The 26,120-nt window shown below is 45.8% G+C and overlaps 1 protein-coding gene across 14 annotated transcripts in view; it reads right to left on the bottom strand.

Annotated features, from left to right (window-relative positions):
* LOC115156073 (bromodomain adjacent to zinc finger domain protein 2B) overlaps positions 1 to 26,120 on the bottom strand; it is an 88,820-nt gene that overhangs the window by 8,608 nt on the left and 54,092 nt on the right. For 5 of the 14 annotated variants that reach the window (XM_029703312.1, XM_029703311.1, XM_029703323.1 and 2 more), the window contains 24 exons: positions 25,685 to 25,867; positions 23,679 to 24,353; positions 22,228 to 22,840; positions 21,607 to 21,912; positions 14,271 to 14,331; positions 12,420 to 12,528; positions 12,005 to 12,106; positions 11,343 to 11,556; positions 11,156 to 11,248; positions 10,953 to 11,014; positions 10,591 to 10,656; positions 9,515 to 9,580; positions 9,014 to 9,058; positions 8,694 to 8,726; positions 7,505 to 7,570; positions 7,078 to 7,218; positions 5,877 to 6,131; positions 4,967 to 5,202; positions 4,337 to 4,411; positions 3,857 to 4,091; positions 3,579 to 3,641; positions 3,314 to 3,458; positions 2,399 to 3,099; positions 1,859 to 2,147 (listed from right to left, as the gene is read on the bottom strand). In XM_029703312.1, coding sequence (XP_029559172.1) covers positions 1,859 to 2,147; positions 2,399 to 3,099; positions 3,314 to 3,458; positions 3,579 to 3,641; positions 3,857 to 4,091; positions 4,337 to 4,411; positions 4,967 to 5,202; positions 5,877 to 6,131; positions 7,078 to 7,218; positions 7,505 to 7,570; positions 8,694 to 8,726; positions 9,014 to 9,058; positions 9,515 to 9,580; positions 10,591 to 10,656; positions 10,953 to 11,014; positions 11,156 to 11,248; positions 11,343 to 11,556; positions 12,005 to 12,106; positions 12,420 to 12,528; positions 14,271 to 14,331; positions 21,607 to 21,912; positions 22,228 to 22,840; positions 23,679 to 24,353; positions 25,685 to 25,867 — 4,834 coding nt within the window. The remainder of the gene's footprint in view (positions 1 to 1,858; positions 2,148 to 2,398; positions 3,100 to 3,313; positions 3,459 to 3,578; positions 3,642 to 3,856; positions 4,092 to 4,336; positions 4,412 to 4,966; positions 5,203 to 5,876; positions 6,132 to 7,077; positions 7,219 to 7,504; positions 7,571 to 8,693; positions 8,727 to 9,013; positions 9,059 to 9,514; positions 9,581 to 10,590; positions 10,657 to 10,952; positions 11,015 to 11,155; positions 11,249 to 11,342; positions 11,557 to 12,004; positions 12,107 to 12,419; positions 12,529 to 14,270; positions 14,332 to 21,606; positions 21,913 to 22,227; positions 22,841 to 23,678; positions 24,354 to 25,684; positions 25,868 to 26,120) is intronic. The other 9 variants (XM_029703320.1, XM_029703324.1, XM_029703321.1 and 6 more) reach the window with 7 other exon arrangements.

Raw genomic sequence — 26,120 nt, 5'->3', positions numbered from 1 at the left:
TATCCACCCGGCACAGCCAGAAGAGGACTGGCCACCCCTCATAGCCTGGTTCCTCTCTAGGTTTCTTCCTAGGTTTTTGGCCTTTCTCAGGAGTTTTTCCTAGGGAGTTTTTCCCAGCCACCGTGCTTCTTTCACATGCATTGCTTGCTGTTTGGGGTTTTAGGCTGGGTTTCTGTACAGCACTTTGAGATTTCAGCTGATGTACGAAGGGCTATATAAATAAATTTGATTTGATTTGATTTGAATAACAACAAAAAACGCATGTCAAAAATGTTATAAAATGATTTGCATTTTAATGAGGGTAATAAGTATTTGACCCCTCTGCGAAACATGACTTAGTACTAGGTGGCAAAACCCTTGTTGGCAATCACAGAGGTCAGACGTTTCTTGTAGTTGGCCACCAGGTTTGCACACATCTCAGGAGGGAGTTTGTCCCACTCCTCTTTGCAGATCTTCTCCAAGTCATTAAGGTTTCGAGGCTGACGTTTGGCAACTCAAACCTTCAGCTCCCTCCACAGATTTTCTATGGGATTAAGGTCTGGAGACTGGCTAGGCCACTCCAGGACCTTAATGTGCTTCTTCTTGATCCACTCCTTTGTTCCCTTGGCCGTGTGGAATACCCATCCACGACCCCTTTTCAATGCCCTGGCTGAGGGAAGGAGGTTCTCACCCATGATTTGACGGTACATGGCCCCGTCCATCGTCCCTTTGATGCGGTGAAGTTGTCCTGTCCCCTTAGCAGTAAAACACCCCCAAAGCATAATGTTTCCACCTCCGTGTTTGACGGTGGGGATGGTGTTCTTGGGGTCATAGGCAGCGTTCCTCCTCCTCCAAACACGGTGAGTTGAGTTGATGCCAAAGAGCTCCATTTTGGTCTCATCTGACCACAACACTTTCACCCAGTTGTCCTCTGAATCATTCAGATGTTCATTGGCAAACTTCAGACGGGCATATATATGTGCTTTCTTGAGCAGGGGGACCTTGCGGGCGCTGCAGGATTTCAGTCCTTCACGGCGTAGTGTGTTACTAATTGTTTTCTTGGTGACTATGGTCCCAGCTGCCTTGAGATCATTGACAAGATCCTCCCGTGTAGTTCTGGGCTGATTCCTCACAATTCTCATGATCATTGCAACTCCACGAGGTGAGATCTTGCATGGAGCCCCAGGCCGTGGGAGATTGACAGTTATTTTGTGTTTCCTCCATTTGCGAATAATCGCACCAACTGTGGTCACCTTCTCACCAAGCTGCTTGGCGATGGTCTTGTAGCCCATTCCAGCCTTGTGTAGGTCTACAATCTTGTCCCTGACATCCTTGGAGAGCTCTTTGGTGTTGGCCATGGTGGAGAGTTTGGAATCTGATTGATTGATTGCTTCTGTGGACAGGTGTCTTTTATACAGGTAACAAACTGAGATTAGGAGCACTCCCTTTAAGAGTGTGCTCCTAATCTCAGCTCGTTACCTGTATAAAAGACACCTGGGAGCCAGAAATCTTTCTGATTGAGAGGGGGTCAAATACTTATTTCCCTCATTAAAATGCAAATCAATGTGTTTTTCTGGATTTTTTTGTTGTTATTCTGTCTCTCACTGTTCAAATAAATCTACCATTAAAATTATAGATTGATCATTTCTTTGTCAGTGGGCAAACATACAAAATCAGTAGGGGATCAAATACTTTTTTCCCCTCACTGTATGCATGTATGTACGTACGTACGTACGCACGCACGCACGCACGCACACACACGTAACGAAATGTGGAAATTCATTGCAGCCACTTCAAATCCTCCTCAGAGCTTGAATGTGTTGTGTCATTCTAGTCTCCCCATCTTTCCTAGCAGCAGTGGGAAGTGTGCCATGCTCACCCTCTGGGATGGGTAGTGGGTCGGGGTAGTCTTGGGTCTTGGCCACCTCCACCACAGTGGGCGGGGCAGAGGGGGGCTTCTCTCCGGCGGGGACTGGCGACTTACTCTTGCTGCTGGAGAGGCTGGCTGCTGCCAGCAAGGGGTTGCCATTACCTTCCACATGGTGGTAGGCAGCGCTCAACATGGAGGGTGGAAGAAGACTGGCAGAGAAGGGCAGGGTGGGGCTCATCATGCCACCGGGCCAGCCACAGAATGGCAGACCCATCATATGGACCCCCGACTTCACCTGCTGGGAGGACGGAGGAGGTCATGAAGAAGAATACTCAGACAGTGGTGAGCAAGAATGTTATGCGGCAGAACTTAGTTCCCTGACAACTAGCACAAATGCGGTCTATAAACCTATAGTAAAGCATCAGAGACTCAGACTGAATTGGCAAAACGTCAAAAGACTACCTGACAGTAGCAAGATGTCTTGGTCGTATTCCACACCATGTTAACATTGATCCTAGACGATCAGCGATGGAGATAACATGCACCTACCTGGAGAGCTGATAAAGAGAAGTTATTGATCCCGGTGGTGGGGCTGGCTGAGGTGGTGGCTGGGGGATTAGGGGACAGGGAGGAGGGGGATTTGGGCCTGGTAGTGGAGGAGGACTGGGGGGAGAAGGCCGGAGGGGTGGTGGTGGAGGACTCGTCACAGGGGGAGCGGGGCAGCAGGCTGAACCAGTGGCCACTCTTCTCCGTCAGCACCCTTAACAGCTGGTCGTTGGGCTGGAGCTGCTGCTGCTGTTGGGAGCTGGAGGACATCTTCCCTGGGCTGCTGTTGCCGCTGAGGTAGGGCGGGCTGAAGAGAGCTGTGGAAGGCTCCGCTTTCACCTCCAGGCACAGCGGAGAGGGAGCTGCACAGGGGCTGCTGGGTAGTGTAGTCTGAGTGGTAGGGTGGATAGGGGAGGACACTGTGGTGGAGACTTTGACGGGACTACAGCTCTGACTGTGGTTGTCCGAATCCGGGGACATCTTGGCCACCTCCAGGAGTTTGCTGAGTTTGGAGAAGGAGCCGGGCTTCTGGAGGAAGAGGTTGAGGGAGTGTTTGTCTGGCGTGGCCATGTCCCCGTCAGTGCTCCCCTCTAGGCTGGACGCCCCTGGCCTCCCCTCCACCTCTGGCCTCCTTTCCACCTCCTCCTCCTTCACGTGGACCAGCTCTGTGCTCCTCAGTCTCTCCCTCTCAAGCTCCTCTGCTCCTGGTAAAGACACTCCTATCAATATCCACAGCATCACAGTAAACCAGATCCCTACATAGTGCATTTACATGGCCATGTGCTTCCTGACTAGACTTAAGCAATCTGAAGGCAGGTCACAGGAAAAAGAAGCTTAACTGTTAGCCTGAACTATAATGTCGCAACAGTGAGTAACAAGTGCGGTGCCCATATCTTATGCCAGTGTTTTGAGTGTTACCTTTGCCAGTCTCCATGCCCTCCACAAAGATGCCCCCGCACTGTGGCAGCACCCAGTAACGGCGCTTGTAACGGTCCTGGCCGAACATCATGGAGCGCAACGAGTGGGACGACTCAAACAGCTTCCGTCTGATCTGACTCTGTTGCTAGAGAGAGAAAGCACAAAGTTTCAAAACACGGAGGCCTGTTCTGCCCGGAAACTGACCCTCGTAAAAAAAATAAAAAAAACGGCCCTCTGATCCCATTGGTTATCAAAATCCATTTACCTTGGTTAATTTGTCGATCTGTTTCTCCAGCTCCTCTACACTGGCTGTCTGGTCCCCGTCATCCTGGATGGAAAGATCACATTCAATCGACTCCAGAGGGGAGGCTGACATTTACAACACACAAACAGTGACTTACGCTGTGTCCCAAATGGCACCCTATTTGCCTACGTAGTGCACAACTATTTACCGGGGCCCATGGGGAACAGGGTTCAATTTCGGACACAGCCATTATCATTTGGGTCAGCGGATAGGTCCTGTGGAAAGGTGACGGAACCAACCTCCTCCTCGCAGGTTTCCACTTTCTTCCCCTTCTTCCCTCTCTCCTCCTCCTCCTCCTCGTCATCTTCATCCCCCTGGTCCTCGCTATCCTCGTCCTCATCCTCGTCCTCCTCGCTGTCCCCTCCTTTCCTCTTGCGCTTGCGCCCGGGGTTGGGTGTACCCAGGGACTGTGTCTCCTCTCCTCCCACACCGCTGTCCCTCTTCCCCGTCTTCTTGGCATGGATGGTCCTCAGCCTGGAACAAGACAACAAGCAGGAGGGTGTGGGCGGCAAAATGTTTTCCTAAGCTACTATATTAAAAAGCTTAAAGGACGGAACACATTCAAATCAACATAATATACTTTACAAAAAAACTAGTCTATTACAATTGCTTTTACTCTTCACTGTACACCATTGTATCCCATTAGTAAATACAGGTCCATTATTGCATGTAAACACAGCCCTCTGTCGAGTGCTCCTTGAGATGAGGCGGGTACTCACTTGCGAAGCGTGCCCTCGATGACCCACTTGTCCCTTCTCAGGTTGGTCATGTGATCGATGTTCTTGTCGATCTCGCTGTGAAGAAGCACCGATTTCAGTCAAGTCAGCCATGATTAAAATCATGCTAATATGAATAACTTTCCAAAGTGAGGAGAGGTGAGGTAAGGCTTTGGTTGCAGTTTTACTTGAGCAACAGGGCTGTATTTCAAAGCATTGCAACTTCTGTCACATGCGTTTAACTCCGATACAGGCAGTCACTTGAAAAGGGTTTCGGGTTTGACGCAACACAATGAAATGCTCCGTGACAAAACAGCTCTTTCTTTTGATATTGGTAGTAGAACATTAAAAATGTAAGTCCCAATGAATAAAACAGGACTACATACAGCAAAACCAGCAAAAATAAAAATTCAAAAGATCGAGCCAAACATGCATCAATCCGTTTAATAAATCTGTGCTCAGAATAACTTAATCATTTTCGTATGGACCCTGAACAACATAATCAACAAATGAGTTCCCCACATTGCAAGCCTAAAGCACTTGATTTAGTTCTGTCTAAATAACAGAACTGATGAGTGTCGTGATCTAGATAGCAGGCCAGACTGCTGTGACTAGCGTTCGGTGTACTCTCACCTGACCACACTCTTACTGCAGGACAGCTCGTTGACAAGGAAGGCCAGGACGGAGGCCTTCTGTGCGGGTGTGTGGGCTTGGAAAGCCTTGGTCTTCAGACTGGCGGTAACCTCCGCCAGCTCGGTCTGCAGCTCCGTCTCGCCACGGTGAGCCTCCATGTAGATCTGTAGCGCCTCCGACACGTTGTCCTGGTTAATGCCCACGTTAGCCAGGTGGTCCCCCAGGGCTGTCTTGGTCTGGGGGGGGGGGGGACGATGACAGTGAAATATATTTTCTAAGGTATTTTCAAGTTTGATTGACAGGTTTAGGATAGATATGTAGATATCAGAGAGAGAGGGATACTGCAGAGATGGTGAGTGGCGGAACGTGGGGATCGAACCGCTGTACTACTACTAGACCAGCCCCTGGCACAGTTAGAGGGTACTACATGCTTCTCTTTTCAGGGATACATTTTCCCTAAATGTCGACCGAGGCTCCATAATAGGCGACAGTCAGCTGGGTTCCTTGAAGAAATCATGGCAAGCCACATAAAAGCGTGACTAAGCCCTGTAGATTAGCAGAGAGAGAAATTGCTTTGGGAATGAATTCTACATTTGGGGGTTCTAACTGTGGAAGCTGTATTAAGAGCTACAAAACACTGATACCCTCTGAAACAGATAAGCCCCTTCATTTAGCCTCACAGAGCCAGAGATATTGATAATGCCCCACTTGTGTGTTCTGATTAGAGTAGGGCTTCTCGTCTTTAGTTCTGCAGTGTTGTGAGCCCTCTGAGCTGTGGTTACTGAATACAGCACCGCGTATGAAGACAGACGTTAATATACTGTACAGCTGCTGCGTGGATGTGCCTTGCAGTGTGTCTGAATGTGCAATAAGAATGTGTGTGTATGTCTTATGCTGTGACTGCTCTCACCCGGTGTCCTGGGGGCAGTCCTGGGTCACACACCACAGCAGAGAGCATGCGTACCAGCAGGTCCTGGACCTGTCCCATGCTGTCTCCAAGGTTGAGCAGGCCCTCCTGCAGCACACTCAGGTTGGGGACATGGGCGTTCACGTCGAAGCCCAGCACCTTCCCAAAGCTCCGCAGGAACTGCATCACCATCAGGCAGTCAGAGAAGCTGCTTCCCGGTAGAAACAGGCCGGGAATACGGGATAACTCCGGGAGAAGCTGGGAAAATATTAAAATGACACATACTTACATATAACTACGGTAGTGTGAAGTGCACCGGTCGTTATGTCAAAAGTAGTGAAGAGTGCCATTTTACAGAAAATTCTTGAGACAAAACCAACTCTGTGACCTTGTGGTTAGAGGGATATTGGAGGGTTGGGAGTTCAATCCCTGGCCGAGTCATACCAAAGACTGTTAAAATGGGACCTGATGCGTCTCAGCATTAAGGAGATTGGGAGTAAGGCCCTGTGATGAACTAGTGTCCTGTCCAGGGGGTGTACTTGTTCATCAAGCTGCCTCACGCTACAGAAACAGGAGACGGTCTCCTAGAGCAGGAGATGTTCTGGCTCACACAAGCTAAGGCTTGTTCAAGGCTAGTGACTTAAGAAAAAACGAAGAAAAAAAAAGCTTTTAATGCTGCAAATTGCGCTCGACTCGTACGGCGTGAGGTTTAGTGAGAGAGTGTTGATGTGATGTTTGATATACAGTAGAGTAGAAAATGGATCCTCCTGGAGTTGGTTATCCAGGGGGTTCAGTGCTGTCTGTCTGTCTGGTGGAAATCCGGAGGCAGCGCCACTCCGAAATCCTCTGGTCAGTGTCATGACACTAGCAGCCACTTGATGGCAGTATTCTAACCTGTCTGTGCTCACGTCACCTTCGTGTAATCCAATATGGATTATCCTGTAATGTCATCAGTAAAATGAGGCTTGTAGCAGAGATGTAGCCAGAGGCAATGCCATGCATACATGTATTTTATGCTTTAAAAGCACTGATGTAATCCATAAAACGATCATCATACATATTCAAATAACAGACAAATGTGTGATTAAATGTGGGCAATATGAGCAATTTCTGGGTATGATATCAAAGTCTTAATACAAATTCGTCCCCAGATCTCGCTTTCAGCTGGGGAACTAAATTGTGATCGCCTATGTATAGTGAATACCTTGTGATCTGCTAAGCACATGTCTTCATTTGGCTTCTTCAGCTCCTTGGCAATTTCCAGTTCCAGTCTTCTAAGCTCCAATTTCCGCTCCTTGTTTAACCGTTTCTCATCCTTCTTCTCCTGCTTTAAGCGCTCCCGCTCCTAAGGTCCAAATTACAGACCAAGTTAACAGTGCATGCTATTGGCACCGCTGCAGACAATCGTGTTAGGGATTATGTCATTACAATTCAGCCCAACACTAGGCCTTCCCTTGCTTTATAAATTGCCGCACTTTCGCAGCAGATTTCTTGGGGCCCGATTCTCTCTTTTATTCACACTCCATATAGTTCAAAAGATGAGTTGAAGCAGGAAATGTGGAGAGGAGGCAGTAACCATAAGCCTGCTGTAACAACTTGACAGAGAAGTGGTCGAGTTGGGAATCACGCACCTCTGCTTTCTTACGGGCGTCCATGGTCTTCATCAGCATCATGTGCTGCCTCCGCCTCTCCCTCTCCTGACAGAACACACACACGCATGCACGCGCGCACACGCACGCACACACGCACACACACAGCCTCAACACAGAGGGACACTTCATATAGACATCAAACACAACAGTTTACCATGATGATATGTATATAGTAGGACACAGACAACAGATATAAGTATGGCCATCGTTGTGAACATTACAGCGGCAGTTTAGAGGGCAATATAATGACAACCAAAAAGCTAAAAAGGGTAAAGCAAACGGGTATGAGGGCGGTATCAACAGAAAGCGTAAGCTTGAAGTTAGAGTCGGCTTGAATGCGTTTGAGTATGCTGGCAATAAGAAAAGTGCTGGTAATTCAACCATCGCGTCTAAGAACGAAACAGGCAGCATTGTATTGTACTGTGTTATAAAGTTGCTATGGTTTGTCATTCTTTATTGACTGGTGAGAAGCTAAACAAAATACCTTCTTATATCAGAATGCAAATAAGATAATACCGAAAGAAAGTTACCTCTCACAAATACGGTCATGGATTCAATTGGAGATTGAATTTATCTTAGGCCCGTACTGAGGGCCCTCCTGTTCAGTATGACATGGGTTTAAAGCAATGCCATATTGCCTCTCTTTAGCCTACTGTAACCTATGACAAGTAGGTTTGTGTGCAAAGGCAGAACTGAAATCTCAAATATGGAACGACAAAACGATGAATGAAAATGGTTTCGTGAGGTTGGTGATTTAAACTGATGTCAACAAGCAGGAGAAAAGCCGGCGATGGACGGGTCTGTTTGGTCAGGTGGCAAAATGGAAAATTGCAACATACACTACATTGACTTTTACGACTGGATTTCAAGCGTTTCCATTTACTGGAAAACAAAAACACTGGATGTCAAGTCTTTAGGACAATGAGAGTGAGTGTGCATGGCTCCCCGTAATGTAAATCTGAAAGAGTCAAGAAAGTCTTGACTATTTGCGCAGACATCCGTTTTTTTTGGAGCCAACGGAGCAAGACATACGCAACGCACTTTGCTCAAAAGCCATGCAGAAGAATGCAGTAGGACGGCAGCCGGCGCTACACTGTATGCATTGCTATGACAACCATATCACAACCAAAATCACGATGCGGTGTTAGATGTACAAAAATAAACATACCCATACCATATCTAGTCTATGCCTCTCCAACTCCTGGGAGAAAGAGTTGGCAAAGTATTACGAAACAGAAATCACAGGCTCATATAAACCAAGTTAAACCAAGTTCATATAAGAAGCCCATCTCCTCCTCCCCCCCAATCCAGGAAGAGTGACAAGCTAGGGTCATCAAAACTGAAATTAACAAAGCAATATGGCGAATTGAACAGGGAACTGTCAAGTAGTTATATGAAAAACAATGACCCTTTTCTAAAAAGATTCCAGTAGAATTGAAAGTGGAAATGGGCTTTGGGCATCATGTGGTGCAGGAGAGCGATGCCTACCTGGTGCTTCAAAATGACTGCCTGCTGCCTTCTCATCTCCTTCTCCTTTAAAGGGGAAAAGATAAACAACATTGAAAATCCAAACATACCCCTCATTTCCATCATCAAAAAAAAAAGCAGCTGACAAACGGATGAGGTTTCTCTGATTTATTCGACAGGAAGTTCAAATCCCTCACTAATCTGATTGACAGACGGGCATAAAGAGCCCGGGCAGGTTGGATCTAATGTGAAATGGAAATGCCATAGCCATTTCTAGACACGCGCAGGAAGCAGAGACAGAATGCACTGTCCTTTATGACACTGATTAACATGGAAAAGGTCTGCTCTGGGTGTCAAGGAGATTTCCCTAAACCCGGAGAAGCAGTCCCTTGGAGGCAATGAGGTGCGAGGAGGAGATTGGGAATCGGGAGGAGAGAGGTTGTATGACTCGAGGCAAACAGTGGGAGGAGGAGTGGGCCACAAATTAATGGTTGATTCTTTTAACAGGACATCTAAACTAACCTTGTTTCGTTTCTCAGCCTCCATTATTTTGGCATTTGCCGCTTCTTCCGTCTTTTTCCTTTTAGTCTGTGCGTGCAAAACAGGTCTACAGGTCATGCAACAGAACAACCTTGACAGCTTCAACACTTCGTGCAACAGCACATGTACTATACGTCGATAGGCAGTATATAAATACAGTAGGCAGACAGAAATACACAGAAATCCTTTTGAGCTCGTGTATGATTAGGCTTAGCGCTTGTTCCTACTAGAAGCTAATTGTGATTTCCTGTCAGGTGGAAGGGCTATAGTGTTTCATTGTTTGATTAACTAAAATCAAGACAATTTTCACGAATAACAAACATGCAGGGATAGACACATAAAATCTAGATTGTTTTGGTTCTACTAACTACTATAACTAACACTATCAAGGCAGTGAGGTAACTATATGTCCAACATAAATAGAAGGGGCTCAATTCACAGCAGAAAGAGGATGGTATATTTCCCATGTATCCTAAAATTAATCCAGAAATGATATTTTACATGTTTTTCGTATATTGAATAAAACTAGTCCCACTCACAGCATACACTTGCTGGCAATGTCAAGCATAAAATATTGTAATCTTGTGCATTGAGATAATTAATTCCTCCCATTAACACTAAAAAGACAAACTTGTTTTAGTGCTTATAAAATACCAGCAGCCAGTCGGAATAAATTAAGCCAAATTTCACTATGTAATTACAAGCAGAGAGGAATCCTGTTAAAAGAGACTTGCCAACCGTGTCAACTGAAATTTGATTTAGTAAAGCTAAAATACTTTGGTGCTTCTATTAGCGTCGTGCATGGAAAATAGCTGTTTCTCCTCCTCGTGCTAAACTGTTAGCGACTATTGTCTTATAGATGGTATTTTGTGTTGAATCCCATCACGGTCTGAGGAGATTTTATTATTCAATGGCACTTTGTGAAAATCCAATTAAGCATGTAATAGGAGACAACGGAAAAAGTGCAACCACATAATTTAGAAAAAGCCATTGGTTGATTTAGAAAAGTCCTACCAACAGCAAAAAGGGATTTTTCAGTAAAAACGATTTGGACCAACCTCTAGAATCTGCTGCGCTCTGAGCTCCTTCTCCATTTGAATTTGCTGAATGCGCTTGATCTTCTCCTGGTAAAAAGATGGGGGAGATCAAATGAATTAAATCTATAGTCATGCATGTTAGAACAGGGGGCCTGTATAAGTAGTTTTATGGAGATTAAGACAGTATAGCATCTTGAAGGTTAGCATCTTCCCTTTTAAAGAAGATTTCAAAGCATTTAACTCTGCTTGGGATCTTTTCACCCTGGAAGAAAACACTCCTGAATGTCATGTGTGTTTGAAGCCTTCCAATCAAAAACACCTTGTGAACAGATGCATCCGAAAATTGAGCTTTTGTAAATTACATGACAATGGCAACTCCCTACCTGCTGCTTTAAAATCTTCACTCGCTCCTTCTGTTTCCGCTTCTCCTCAGCAGCCATGATTGCTGAGAGAGAGAGCGAGAGAGCACATTGACATTAGGGTTGTACTGTGTGGGGTATAGTGTACTTGCTGTGTTATGGTAGAGAACAGGATGGCTTTGTCACAAGAGCAGCTTTCACAGAACAACAACACCAGCGTACTGTACCTTGTTGTTTCCTGGCTTCCTTGGCTGCTCGTGCCATGGCCTGCTGTTCAAGTTTCCTCATCATCTTGATCTGGGCTGCCTGCCGAGCCATCTCTGCAACAAAAGGAGAGATTTTTTGCGTTCATAGTCCTATAGGTTACAGAAGCTTTACAGAAACCTCCGTGATTTTTGCAAGAACTGAACCCACCTTGAGCTTCCAGTTTGCGTAGAAGTTTGGCATCAGTAGCGCCTGGGAAGTCGGCCTCGCCAACGTTGGGGCGCTGGCCCTTTCTGCGCCTGGACCGGGGGCTCTGGTCACCCGTCCTCTGGTGCTCAGGGTTGGGGGGACGCCCGCGCCTCCCCTCCATGGCCAGGATCCGAGGAATCACCTCCTCCTCGGTCAACAAGCTCCACTGCAAACCCTTCGGCAAGAGAGGAGAGGAGAGAGGGGAGAAGGAGGAGGGGGACAGCCAGTTAGAACCTTCAATATGACAATACTTGATATATATACACACACATCTTCCCCTTGACTAAAGAAACCATTTTCAAGCTTCAATTCATACATCGTGGAGTTCTTCTTACTCAGTTGTTGTTACATGTGCTCCATCTTGCAAACTTGACTGCTGACAAGCAAAACATTTGGGGATTGTATCAACAGTGGACTAATGAACAGAATACTAAAAGATAGTGTCTGAGTGGACTATTCCTTTAACTAGCTATTACTTTGTGCACTTGGCCTTGATATGACAATAGAGCAATAGAACTTCCTGTGAATGTAACGTTGACACATGACATACAGTACTTTAGGCTACGGGATACCCTGCTCTGTGGGTGGAGAGAAAACGGTCAATAGATAGATTAAACAGTCACCTGGGGTCCTTCTCTGGCTTCATAGAAGTCGCCAACCCTTATTTTTGCACTGAAGCTAAAATTATCGCGTGTGATGTCACTTATTCCATTTCTGGACAGATACTACAAAGAAGAACATAAATGAGGCCTTGGTGAGACAGACGTTCAGTTACAGCAACTTCAAATGGTTTTGGATGTAAATTATGTTTCCTGATCAAAATCTGGAGACAATGAAAAGTGTAAAAAAAGAAAAAAGTAAACTACTCAATAATGAATATATTATTAAATAACAAATTGTATTTAATAAAATGCATATTTTAAATACTTTAAATTGTATTTGATATGTATTAAATGATACACCTATAAGGATGGATAGAAGAGAGAAAAGACCGGTATAATAGGAAGGAAGTTCGTGACAGGCGAGGGAAGGGCTTACCTTCATGACATCAGGGTACTGCCGGATCTTCTTCCCACACGGAGCGTAGTACGCCACGTCTCCCTGCAGACGGCCCGTCACATTATGGATACGCGTCTCTCTCTGCCACCTAACATGGAGGGAGGTTTCAGTAGCCCATGTACCGGAACACACTCACATTCATTGGTCGGAGATGGCAATACAGTGCAGGACCCATAAATCATTGCAATCACGTACAACACCGTCAAGTTTTGTTAGGCAGTAAAAGACGAGAGACAAGTGCTGTATAAATTGGACTGTATTGTAGCTATGTATTGTATCTTTGAAAAGGTCCATGTATGGAAACTTTAACAGTTATTTGTTTTGCGCTACCACCTTTAACAGTATATTTTAATTTTACATAATCCTCTGTCAGCCAGAGTTGTTAGACTCTCTTTTCCTTGCTGCCAATCCTTCAGCAGATACCTAGATGTTGTTGAGGTCAACTATCTAAACGCGCCCGCTTACAGCTGTGCCCTCTGTACAGCATGGCCTGGCAGCCCCATGTGCCCTGTATGACTCCAAAGGTAATCAGACTCTACTGGATGGACATCTGCCAAGCAGAACACCACACTTCTCTCAGTGTCTCTGGTCAGATGCCATCTCCTAACAGAAAAGGCATGGGGAACACGTCCCAAATGGCACCCTACTCAGTGCACAGTGGAGGCTGCTGAGGGGATGCCATAATAATGGCTGGAACAGAACAAATGGAATGGCATCAAACCATGTGTTTGATACCATTCCACTTATGCCGCTCCAGCCATTACCATGAGTCCGTCCTCCCTAATTAAGGTGCCACCAACCTCCTGGGATAGGTCTCTGGTCAAAAGTAGTGGACTATGGGCCCTGGTCAAAAGTAGTGTACTATATAGGGAATAGGGTGCCATCTGGGACACAGCCTGGGTCTTCTGCAGAGCGGGGGACTGATATATAGGGCTTGTCACTTCTCTTTCCCCTCAGAACCAGCTGATGAGAAACATCCGTGGGAAATGAAAGACACCCTGATCTGAGTGGGGCAGTGCTGCGTTTAGGAGGGGATGTTGGGGCAGTGCTGGGTTTAGGAGGGGATGGTGGGGCAGTGCTGGGTTTAGGAGGGGATGGTGGGGCAGTGCTGGGTTTAGGAGGGGATGGTGGGAGAGTGCTGGGTTTAGGAGGGGATGGTAGGGCAGTGCTGGGTTTAGGAGGGGATGGTAGGGCAGGGCTGGGTTTAGGAGGGGATGGTGGGGCAGGGCTGGGTTTAGGAGGGGATGGTGGGGCAAGGTTTAGGAGGGGATGGTGGAGCAGTGCTGGGTTTAGGAGGGGGATGGTAGGGCAGTGCTGGGTTTAGGAGGGGGATGGTAGGGCAGTGCTGGGTTTAGGAGGGGATGGTAGCGCAGTGCTGGGTTTAGGAGGGGATGGTGGGGCAGTGCTGGGTTTAGGAGGGGATGGTAGCGCAGTGCTGGAGCTGCTAATGTTTCGTGTCTGTATTGAGACTGGATGCAGTTAACCCACGACTATCCCTGCCGCAGCTCCTCACTTCCTGGCAACTGCCTACTATCAGGCCTTGGCTTTGGAGGGAGGGAGGATGTGGTGTGGTTTTCTATGCTCCCTCTAACCACCGTCTTGTTGACAATGTCTCATCACTGCTCTGGAAAAAGGAACCTCACTGATTGGGGATCCACTATGATTTGGCTCCTGAGACGAGTTTAGTTATCACCATCCATGTTGTTCGAGGGACAGAGGAAATCAGTAGACTATCATATCGTACTAGGGTGGTGCCAAAACTACGCCACCTACTGTACAGTACATGGTATAAGTGACTGTCAGAGTAGTGTGGATTGTGTTATAGCTTACCCAAACTGTAGAGGTGTCCGCAGCTCCCTCTCATCTGTCACTCTTCTTCTCTTCCCTGATCCTGGGAGAGAGAAGGGAGTTATTAGAACGGACAGATCCACTGTGACCTGAGCAAATGCAGAAACCCTGTCGTGTTGCCAGAGGTGCCCTTACTCTAAAATAAGAAAACCCTGCGTCAAATCAGTTGCCCAGGGGGAAACAGTGTCTCGAAAACTCTACCCAGCATACAATGGGGCCTTCAAGAACATTTCAGACTGTTAGGTTCGATTGTTTTATTCAAAGAAACATTCCCCATGGAAAAACCATAGGGTCCTTATAACCACTGTTGCTTTTAAAAATGGCACATCAATGCAGGATTACTAATAGCTTGTCAAATTGATCCCCTTATTGTATGGGACACTTTTAAATGTGCTTTTAGAGGCCATGCAATTCAGTACTCATCTTTGAAACAAAAGCATTTTAGGTCAAAAAAAGAGTCCATATTAACAAAGGAAATGGAAAGACTAACAGTACAGATAGATAGAAATAAAAACGGGACCATAGAGGATCAGAAAGACCAAGTGTAATATATTATATAAAATAAAGCAAACTGGATGGAATATGGGGGAAAATGCCCAAAATATATATTTTTTATTTTGATATTATTCATCCTAATCAGACAGGTTTTTTTACATGGACGATACATTGGAGATAATATAAGACAAGTACTGGAAACAATAGAACACTATGAAAAATCTGGGAAACCAGGTCTGGTATTCATAGCTGACTTTGAAACGGCTTTTGATAAAGTACGACTGGAGTTTATATATACATGCCTGGAATATTTCAATTTTGGAATCTCTTATAAAATTGGTTAAAGTTATGTATAGTAACCCTAGGTGTAAAATAGTAAATAATGGCTACTTCTCAGAAAGTTTTAAACTGTCACGAGGAGTAAAACAAGGTTGTCCACTATCGGAATATCTATTTATTATGGCCATCAAAATGTTAGCTGTTAAAAATCAGATCCAACAATAATATCACGGGGTTAGAAATCCAGGGCTTAAAAACAAAAGGTGTCATTGTATGCTGATGATTCATGCTCTCTTTTAAATCCATAATTTGGATCCCTCCACAGCCTCATAGAGGATCTAGATAATTTTTCTAACCTCTCTGGATTACAACCAAATTATGATAAGTGTACTATATAATGTATTGGATCACTAAAAAAGGCAACTTTTAACATTACCAATAAAATGGTCTGACAGTGATGTGGACATACTCGGTATATCTCTATGGGGGTGCCACAGGGTTCAATTCTTGGGCCGACTCTTTTCTCTGTATACATCAATGATGTCGCTCTTGCTGCTGGTGAGTCTCTGATCCACCTCTATGCAGACGACACCATTCTGTATACTTCTGGCCCATCTTTGGACACTGTGTTAACTAACCTCCAGACGAGCTTCAATGCCATGCAACACTCCTTCCGTGGCATCCAACTGCTCTTAAATACAAGTAAAACTAAATGCATGCTCTTCAACCGATCGCTGCCTGCACCTGCCCGCCCGTCCAGCATCACTACTCTGGACGGTTCTGACTTAGAATATGTGGACAACTACAAATACCTAGGTGTCTGGTTAGACTGTAAACTCTCCTTCCAGACTCACATCAAACATCTCCAATCCAAAGTTAAATCTAGAATTGGCTTCCTATTTCGCAACAAAGCATCTTTCACTCATGCTGCCAAACATACCCTCATAAAACTGACCATAATACCATCCTCAACTTCGGAGACGTAATTTACAAAATAGCCTCCAATACCCTACTCAATAAACTGGATGCAGTCTATCACAGTGCCATCCATTTTGTCAACAAAGCCCCATATACTACCCACCACTGCGACCTGTACGCTCTTGTTGGCTGGTCCTCGCTTCATACTCGTCGCCAAACCCACTGGCTCCAGGTCATCTACAAGACCCTGCTAGGTAAAGTTCCCCCTTATCTCAGCTCACTGGTCACCATAGCAGCACCCACCTGTAGCACGCGCTCCAGCAGGTATATCTCTCTGGTCACCCCCAAAGCCTATTCCTCCTTCGGCCGCCTCTCCTTCCAGTTCTCTGATGCCAATGATTGGAACGAACTATAAAAATCTCTAAAACTGGAAACACTTATCTCCCTCACTAGCTTTAAGCACCAGCTGTCAGAGCAGCTCACAGATTACTGCACCTGTACATAGCCCATCTATAATTTAGCGCAAACAACTACCTCTTCCCTTACTGTATTTATTTATTTTGCTCCTTTGCACCCCATTATTTATATTTCTACTTTGCACTTTCTTCCACTGCAAATCTACCATTCCAGTGTTTTACTTGCTATATTGTATTTACTTCACCACCATGGCCTTTTTTGCCTTTACCTCCCTTATATCAACTCATTTGCTCACTTTGTATATAGACTTATTTTTCTACTATATAATTGACTGTATGTTTGTTTTAGTCCATGTGTAACTCTGTGTTGTTGTATGTGTCAAACTGCCTGCTTTATCTTGGCCAGGTCGCAATTGTAAATGAGAACTTGTTCTCAACTTGCCTACCTGGTTAAATAAAGGTGAAATAAAAAGCACAAAAATATATACTGCTCAAAAAAATAAAGGGAACACTAAAATAACACATCCTAGATCTGAATGAATGAAATAATCTTATTAAATACTTTTTTCTTTACATAGTTGAATGTTCTGACAACAAAATCACACAAAAATAATCAATGGAAATCCAATTTATCAACCCATGGAGGTCTGGATTTGGAGTCACACTCAAAATTAAAGTGGAAAACCACACTACAGGCTGATCCAACTTTGATGTAATGTCCTTAAATCAAGTCAAAATGAGGCTCAGTAGTGTGTGTGGCCTTCACGTGCCTGTATGACCTCCCTACAATGCCTGGGCATGCTCCTGATGAGGTGGCGGATGGTCTCCTGAGGGATCTCCTCCCAGACCTGGACTAAAGCATCCGCCAACTCCTGGACAGTCTGTGGTGCAACGTGGTGTTGGTGGATGGAGCGAGACATGATGTCCCAGATGTGCTCAATTGGTTTCAGGTCTGGGGAACGGGCGGGCCAGTCCATAGCATCAATGCCTTCCTCTTGCAGGAACTGCTGACACACTCCAGCCACATGAGGTCTAGCATTGTCTTGCATTAGGAGGAACCCAGGGCCAACCACACCAGCATATGGTCTCACAAGGGGTCTGAGGATCTCATCTCGGTACCTAATGGCAGTCAGGCTACCTCTGGCGAGCACATGGAGGGCTGTGCGGCCCCCCAAAGAAATGCCACCCCACACCATGACTGACCCACCGCCAAACCGGTCATGCTGGAGGATGTTGCAGGCAGCAGAACGTTCTCCACGGCGTCTCCAGACTCTGTCACGTGCTCAGTGTGAACCTGCTTTCATCTGTGAAGAGCACAGGGCGCCAGTGGCGAATTTGCCAATCTTGGTGTTCTCTGGCAAATGCCAAACGTCCTGCACGGTGTTGGGCTGTAAGCACAACCCCCCCCCTGTGGACGTCGGGCCCACATACCACCCTCATGGAGTCTGTTTCTGACCTTTGAGCAGACACATGCACATTTGTGGCCTGCTGGAGGTCATTTTGCAGGGCTCTGGCAGTGCTCCTCCTGCTCCTCCTTGCACAAAGGCGGAGGTAGCGGTCCTGCTGCTGGGTAGTTGCCCTCCTACGGCCTCCTCCACGTCTCCTGATGTACTGGCCTGTCTCCTGGTAGTGCCTCCATGCTCTGGACACTACGCTGACAGACACAGCAAACCTTCTTGCCACAGCTCGCATTGATGTGCCATCCTGGATGAGCTGCACTACCTGAGACACTTGTGTGGGTTGTAGACTCCGTCTCATGCTACCACTAGAGTGAAAGCACCGTCAGCATTCAAAAGTGACCAAAACATCAGCCAGGAAGCATAGGAACTGAGAAGTGGTCTGTGGTCCCCACCTGCAGAACCACTCCTTTATTGGGGGTGTCTTGCTAATTGCCTATCATTTCCACCTGTTGTCTATTCCATTTGCACAACAGCATGTGACATTTATTGTCAATCAGTGTTGCTTCCTAAGTGGACAGTTTGATTTCACAGAAGTGTGATTGACTTGGAGTTACATTGTGTTGTTTAAGTGTTCCCTTTATTTTTTTGAGCAGTGTAGATACTTTTGTACCGGTTTCCTCCAGCATCTTCACTAGGTCCTTTGCTGTTGTTCTAGGATTGATTTGCACTTTTCGCACCAAAATACGTTAATCTCTAGGAGACAGAAAACGTCTCCTTCCTGAGCAGTATGACGACTGAGTGTTCCCATGGTGTTCATACTTGCGTACTATTGTTTGTACAGATGAACGTGGTACCATCAGGCGTTTGGAAATTGCTCCCAAGGATGAACCAGACTTGTGGAGGTCTACAATTCTTTTTCTGAGGTCTTGGCTGATTTCTTTTAATTTTCCCATGATGTCAAACAAAGAGGCACTGAGTTTGAAGGTAGGCCTTGAAATACAGCCACAGGTACACCTCCAATTGACTCAAATGATGTCAATTACCCTATCAGAAGCTTCTAAAGCCACGACATCATTTTCTGGAATTTTCCAAGCTGTTTAAAGGCACAGTAAACTTAGTGTACGTAAACTTCTGACCCACTGGAATTGTGATACAGTGAATAAGTGAAATAATCTGTCTGTAAACAATTGATAGAAAAATTACTTGTGTCGCGCACAAAGTAGCTGTCCTAACCGACTTGCCAAAACTATAGTTTGTTAACAAGAAATTTGTGGAGTGGTTGAAAAAGTTTTAATGACTCCAACCTAAGTGTATGTAAACTTCCGACTTCAACTGTAGCTTTTTGGTCACAGGTCCAGGAATTGCAACATTTACCTGGAGCTAACTCTGCAGATAGGACTACTGGGTGATTTGAAAAGTCATAATCAATCAATAATATAAAAATACTTTTGGCTCAAATAAATTTTGATTTGTTTAACACTTTTTGGGTTACTACATGGTTCCATGTGTGTTATTTCGTAGTGTTGATGGGGGCTGAGTCACTGGGGCTGAGTCACTGGCTTATTGGTGTTCTTCCATGCCGTCCCTAGGAGGGGTGCGTCACTTGAGTGGGTTGAGTCACTGACGTGGTCTTCCTGTCTGGGTTGGCGCCCCCCTTGGGTTGTGCCGTGGCGGAGATCTTTGTGGGCTATACTCGGCCTTGTCTCAGGATGTTAAGATGGTGGTTGAAGATATCCCTCTAGTGGTGTGGGGGCTGTGCTTTGGAAAAGTGGGTGGGGTTATATCCTTCCTGTTTGGCCCTGTCCGGGGGTGTCATTGGATGGGGCCACGGTGTCTCCTGACCCCTCCTGTCTCAGCCTCCAGTATTTATGCTGCAGTAGTTTATGTGTCGGGGGGCTAGGGTCAGTCTGTTACATCTGGAGTATTTCTCCTGTCTTATCCGGTGTCCTGTGTGAATTTAAGTATGCTCTCTCTAATTCTCTCTTTCTCTCTCTCGGAGGACCTGAGCCATAGGACCATGCCTCAGGACTACCTGACATGATGACTCCTTGCTGTCCCCAGTCCACCTGGCCGTGCTGCTGCTCCAGTTTCAACTGTTCTGCCTGTGGCTATGGAACCCTGACCTGTTCACCGGATGTGCTACCTATCCCAGACCTGCTGTTTTCAACTCTCTAGAGACAGCAGGAGCGGTAGAGATACTCTCAATGATCGGCTATGAAAAGCCAACTGACATTTACTCTTGAGGTGCTGACTTGTTGCACCCTCGACAACTGTGATTATTATTATTTGACCATGCTGGTAATTTATGAACATTTGAACATCTTGGCCATGTTCTGTTATAATCTCCACCCGGCACAGCCAGAAGAGGACTGGCCACCCCTCATAGCCTGGTTCCTCTCTAGGTTTCTTCCTAGGTTCTGGCCTTTCTAGGGAGTTTTTCCTAGCCACCGTGCTTCTACACCTGCATTGCTTGCTGTTTGGGGTTTTAGGCTGGGTTTCTGTACAGCACTTTGAGATATCAGCTGATGTAAGAAGGGCTATATAAATACATTTGATTTGATTCACTATTATTCTACAATTTAGAAAATAGTAAAAATGAAAGAAAAACCCTGGAATGAGTAGATTGACTGACCTTCATATCTTAAAGTAATGACGGACTGTTGTTTCCTCTTTGCTCATTTATGCTGTTCTTGCCATAATATGGACTCAGCCTTTTACCATATAGGGCTATCATTTGTATACCACCCCTACCTTGTCACAACACAACTGATAGGCTCAAAAGCATTAAGGAAATAAATTCAACAAATGAACAAGGCACACCTGCTAATTGAAATGCATTCCAGGTGACTACTGTACCTCATGAAGCTGATTGACATAATGCCAAGAGTGTGCACAGCTGTCATCAAGGAAAAAGGTGGCTACTTTGAAGAATCTCAAATCTCAAATATATTTTGAGTAGTTTAACACTTGTTTTGTTTACTACATGATTCCATGTGTGTTATTTCAGTTTTGATGTCTTTACTATTATTCTACAATGTACAAAATAGTAAAAATGAAAGGAAAACCCTGGAATGAGTACTGTAGGTGTGTCCAAACTTTTGACTGGTACTGTATATAATAAAAAAATAAAAAATTGCTTGTCAAACTGACCGTATCAAAACAGATATCAAGTAATAGAGCTAGGAATGCTTTTTGGGAATGGAATGAAAACGCAAAAGATTGCAGCATTTAGGAAAAAGAGACTCAGGCTACATCCCAAATGGAACTCTATTTCCCATGTAGTGTACTACTGTTGACCGGGCCCATAGGACTCTGGTTAAAAGTACTGCACTACATAGGGAATAGGGTGCCATTTGGAACAGGCCCTCAGACTGCAGTAATCAAGTGGTCTGAGCCAGCCCAGTGTTTTGAGCTGCTACAATAACAGGTTAAACATATGCCAGCCAGGGTAAACTAAAGCCTCAAATGCTTGCTCTGGGTCATCAAAACAATGACGCAAACACTTTTAACCAGAGATCTTATTTTGCTCTGAGAGATTAGCTGAACAATGTTTTCCTGCTGGGGAAAAAACCTGCCTTGTTTCCCCTGAACGGGACTGGACTGGGTGATCTGACTAAGCAAATGGAAGGAGATAACAGTCTGCACTGCCAACAAACAGCTTCAAGGCCCAAGACCAAGTCCTCCCAAATGGCACCCTATCCTCTTTAAAGTGCACTACTTTTGACCAGAATAGGGTGCCATTTGGGACATAAGCCATGAGAGTAGTGCACTGGTTAGAGAGCAGAGCAGAGCTGAGATTTCCATTGGTACCTGGTGGAGTGGAGCAGAGAGTGGAGGAGGAGGAGGAGGAGGAGGAGGGGGTGCTGTGGTAGGCCAAGGCCCCAGAGCTGGTCACTATGGCTGGGGTGGGCAGGCCACCGGCTGCCTTGATGACCTGGAGGTTGAGAGGGGAGCAGCTGGCTGAGAGGCCGGAGGAGGTGTTGTTGAGTAGAGAAGAGGAGCCTTTGGTGAGCTTCAGAGGGGTCCTCTCTGCCTCCGGGCCCGCGGTGGTCTCGTTGCGGTCCTTCACGTCGTCCTCAGAGTCGTCCGAGTCGCTCTCCACATTACTCTCAGACTCTGCAGGGGACACCAGTGGGAGTGGAGGACTTGATAAGTCATATCTCAATTAACAATAATCTCGCATCAAACCACACATATGTAGCATCCCAAATGGCACCCTATTCCTTTTATTGTACTGCACTACTGTATGTAGGGAATAGGGTGCTATTTGTGACGCAAGCCATAGACTCTGAAAACCACATGCCGCTTGAAGGAAACTCTTCAGAGTATCTACTGAATCTGTATCTGACGAGGCGATGACGCATTTAAAGTAACACCAGAATGTAGTGCTGTTCCCCTATTGCGTTACATTAACGTGTTCAACTGACTAACCTGATAGGCTGTCGTCGGAATCCTCCTCATCGTCGTCATCATCTTCATCGTCATCGTCCTCTACGGAGTCGTCCGAGTCCTTGCTGTTGGGGATGTCCGACTCTGTGCCCCGGAACAGCTCCACCAGGGACTGCACCAGGTGGGTCTGGTGATCCTTACCCTTGTGGAGAGCCTTGTGCTGGGCCTTGCTCTTCCCAGCTCTGTGGGCCAGGCCCGATGAGGTAGAGGCCATGCCTCCGGAACTGTGCTCCTTGGTTCTAGTGCTCAGGTTGACAGGCATGGAGAAGGACGGGCTGGTGGCAGCCAGAAGAGACTTGTTGTTGGTGCTCCTGCTCTGACTGGTACTACGAGGCTTGGTGATGAGGGCTAGGGGGGCATCCTGCACCGTGCTATGGATCACCCCATTGGGGTGGGGGCCCAGGAAGGAGGTGGCCAGGAACAGGTTGGAGTTATTGGTATGCGGAGAAGGGAGCGTGTGACTGCTCAGGGTCTCTGGAGACAGTTTGGGCGGTGGTAGTGACGAGGATGATGAGGCGGCCATTTTCTTTTTCTTCGGGCTCTTGAACAGATCCTGATGGGTCAGTGGAAGAGGGAAGGCCTGTTTGAAGTGCTCCTGGGAGAGGAATGGTTAAAGGAGAGTAGGGGAGAGAGTAATTATACGAGCCGTCAGTCATTTCCATGAATGCAGATTGTGAATGGAGGTGGTAGTAATAAGGAATGCACTTGTGTTATTGCTCAGTGAGAATGACAATGAGGAAGAGGGTCTCCCCACATGAAGTATATTAAAAACAAGTCCGTGTCGAAAAAGGTATACAATGAACACAAAGCTGTTCGGCACAATCCTTGCTAATTTGTTCTGTTCAGTTTTCCGGGCTTAGCTTTCAACTTCCTTTCTTTGAGATACCTCTACTAAACTATGGCTGTACTAAAGGTCTTGTTATAGATTGACATGCTATCACCACTGTTCAGATTAACAATAATAATTGAATCCTTTGAAAAAGGAAAAATTTTCCATTTTGATAACGGGATAGCAACGGGCTTCCTAAAGCATTACGGAGTTAATTGCGTGTCAGCTTTAGTGAAGTATTTCCAATAAAGCTAACTGCATTGTCACTTTCAGTCGTGTACAGTGCGAGCCGACATGAAGCACAATCAAACCGCTGATAACAGTGCTTAGACGTTTCATTTCCCGTGGAGAGGAACCCAGCTGACCTTTTCAAATCTGCACGTCAGAAACAATGAAAGTCAAAAAGAAAAAAGGGAGCTATTAAATATCCATATCCGAAATTCTAAGGCGTGTTTGGCAACAAAAAAGTATGTCATCAGCATTACTTTGGGGAAAGACTTCAATCGAATAGTCTGCTTTTAATGAGTGGATAACAGACCATTACACACATGTACAAAACCATGAAAAGGCAAATCATTTGCATACAGCAGAACACTAGACTCACCTGTTTCAATTTAAAGTTGTTGATGTGTAACAAGGTTTCATCCAAGAAGGTTCTGCCGCCCGCCTTAATACTGTCAGACAGGGTGGGGAGTTTGGGGGAGGCCGTTCGAGATTTGGGTTTGTGCGAGGGCGAGAGGGTGGGTGGTTTGGGGGACGAAGACCGAGAGGGAGGCTTGGATGAGGTGGACAGAGACAAGGGTTTAGGTGAGGAACTGAGGGGCTTGGGTGAGGAACTGAGGGGCTTGGGTGAGGAGCAGAGGGAGAAGGGCTTGGGAGAGGAAGAGACAGTGTTCGGTTTGGGTGAGGAAGAAAGGGGGTAGGATTTAGGTGAGGAGGAGAGGGAGAAGGGTCTGGTGGGTTGAGGAGAGGATGAGGCCTCCCTGCGTGGTTGTGTGACCAGAGCCAAAGGTTTAATACTGGCCCGCCCTGTGGCCTGGATCACACTGGTGTGTTGCTTCAGTTCTTCCTCCCTGGTCCTGGAGCTCTGGAAGACTAGGGCCATGGACTGGGGCAGCGCTGGGGGCTGTGGTGAGGGATGGAGCGGGTAGTGGAGGGAATGGAGAAAGGCCTCGTCTGGATGTTTCTGAAGCAGAACAGTCCGGCTGTCCCGAGCCTCCTCGCTTTCAGCGGCGCGGGGTTTCTTCTTCTTGCTGTTGGCAGGGCTCTGTGTCAGTCCCTGAGAAAGAGAAGAGGGGAGGAGGACAGTGTCACGTCAGCTCTGACTCACCCAGCCAACAATGGCAGCCCTGATGGGCAGCAAGGTCGGACACCCAGCACGCCACCCACTAGCAGAGCTGCCTTTGACATTTAACTGAGATTCACATTCATAGAGAGGATCACGGTGTGCTTAGAACAAAGAGGAAAGTGTAACAATTTCAAAACACAAACCACACAGACATGACATGTTAATAAATCTTCTTAAGGCTAGGGGGCAGTATTCGGAAGTTTGGATGACTGAGGTGACTCAGGCCCAGACGCTAGTATTGGATAGAAACCACTCTAAAGTTTCTAAAACTGTTAATATAATGTCTGTGAGTATAACAGAACTGATTTGGCAGGCGAAACTCCGCGGACAATCCATCCAGGAAAAAAAAAATGCTGAGGTCACTGGATTTTCCAATGCTTTTCTATGGGGAAGCTGAATTATTAGGACCCAGATTGCAGTTCCTATGGCTTCCACTAGATGTCAACAGTCTAGAAATTGTTCAATGTTTTTTTTTGTTTTTTAATGAAGTAGTCATATTCTTTCTAAGTATCACTCAGGTGGACTCTAGTCTTTTGGTGCGTTTTTCTCCGGTATTGGAAACAGTTTATTCCGTATTAAATTTGATTGATTATTTACATTTTAGGGTACCTGAGGTTGGATTAGAAATGTTGTTTGAAATGTTTGGACCAAGTTTACAGATGACTACAAAGGATCTAATAAGTTATGTTGGGCGAGTTGGAACCGGTGTATTTCTGAATCAAACGCACCAAATAAACTGACATTTTTGGGATATTAAGAAAGACTTTATCAAACAAAATGACCATTCATTGTGTAACAGACCTTTGGGATTGCAAAAAGATGAAGTTCTTCAAAGGTAAGCGATTTATTTTATCGCCATTTCTGACTTTCGTGATGCATCTGTTTGGTTGGAAAATGTTTTTCATGCTTTTGTATGCGGGGCGCTGTCCTCAGATAATCACATGGTATGCTTTTGCCGTAAAGCCTTTTTGAAATCTGACAAAGCGGCTGGATTAACAAGAAGTTCATCTTTAAGCCGATGTATAACACTTGTATTTTTTATGAATGTTTATTATGACTATTTCTGTATTTTGAATTTGGCGCTCTGAAATTTCACCGGATGTTGTCGAGATGGGTCGCTAGCGGAACGCCTGCGCCAGAAAGGTTAAAATAGTGTACGCATGAGTCCACCTACATGGCTACTAAGTTCTAACAAGCCAACACGGACAGTTCGACTGTACAAGTGCCTTAAGTCCCAAAATTAACGTGACAATGAAACGCACCTTAATCTTCCTCTTTACGCTCTCCTTCGCTGAGTTAGAATCGTCACTGTCGTTGCTCTGATCGTCGTCATCGTCGTCGAGGTCATCTGAGTCACTGCTGTTCAAGCCTTCACTGGAGATATCAGAGGACACTGATTCGCTGTCACTGTTGCTGGACGCCTCCACCAGTTTCTTGCTGAGTTTCTTTAAAACGAGGAACAGTGACGGATTAATTTCAGTCAATAAGGTTGCATAATACCATAGCAAACATCTCAGATGTCTCAACCCAGCAAACTCATACCAGCTGAGGGGAGTCCAACTCAGTTCAGCCATAAACCCACTGTAGCGCATTCACCCTTGTGGGATTACTAACGTTGCCAGATATGTTCACCACAAACTAGTCCCTTTTTGCACTCGTTTTACCTGAATAAGGCCTAATAATTATTAGTTGCCAGAT

Source organism: Salmo trutta, chromosome 20 (assembly GCF_901001165.1).
Source record: "Salmo trutta chromosome 20, fSalTru1.1, whole genome shotgun sequence".
Taxonomy (NCBI): Eukaryota; Metazoa; Chordata; class Actinopteri; order Salmoniformes; family Salmonidae; genus Salmo; species Salmo trutta.
The sequence above is the reverse complement of the archived record's forward strand: the minus strand, read 5'-3'. Positions and strand labels throughout refer to the sequence as shown.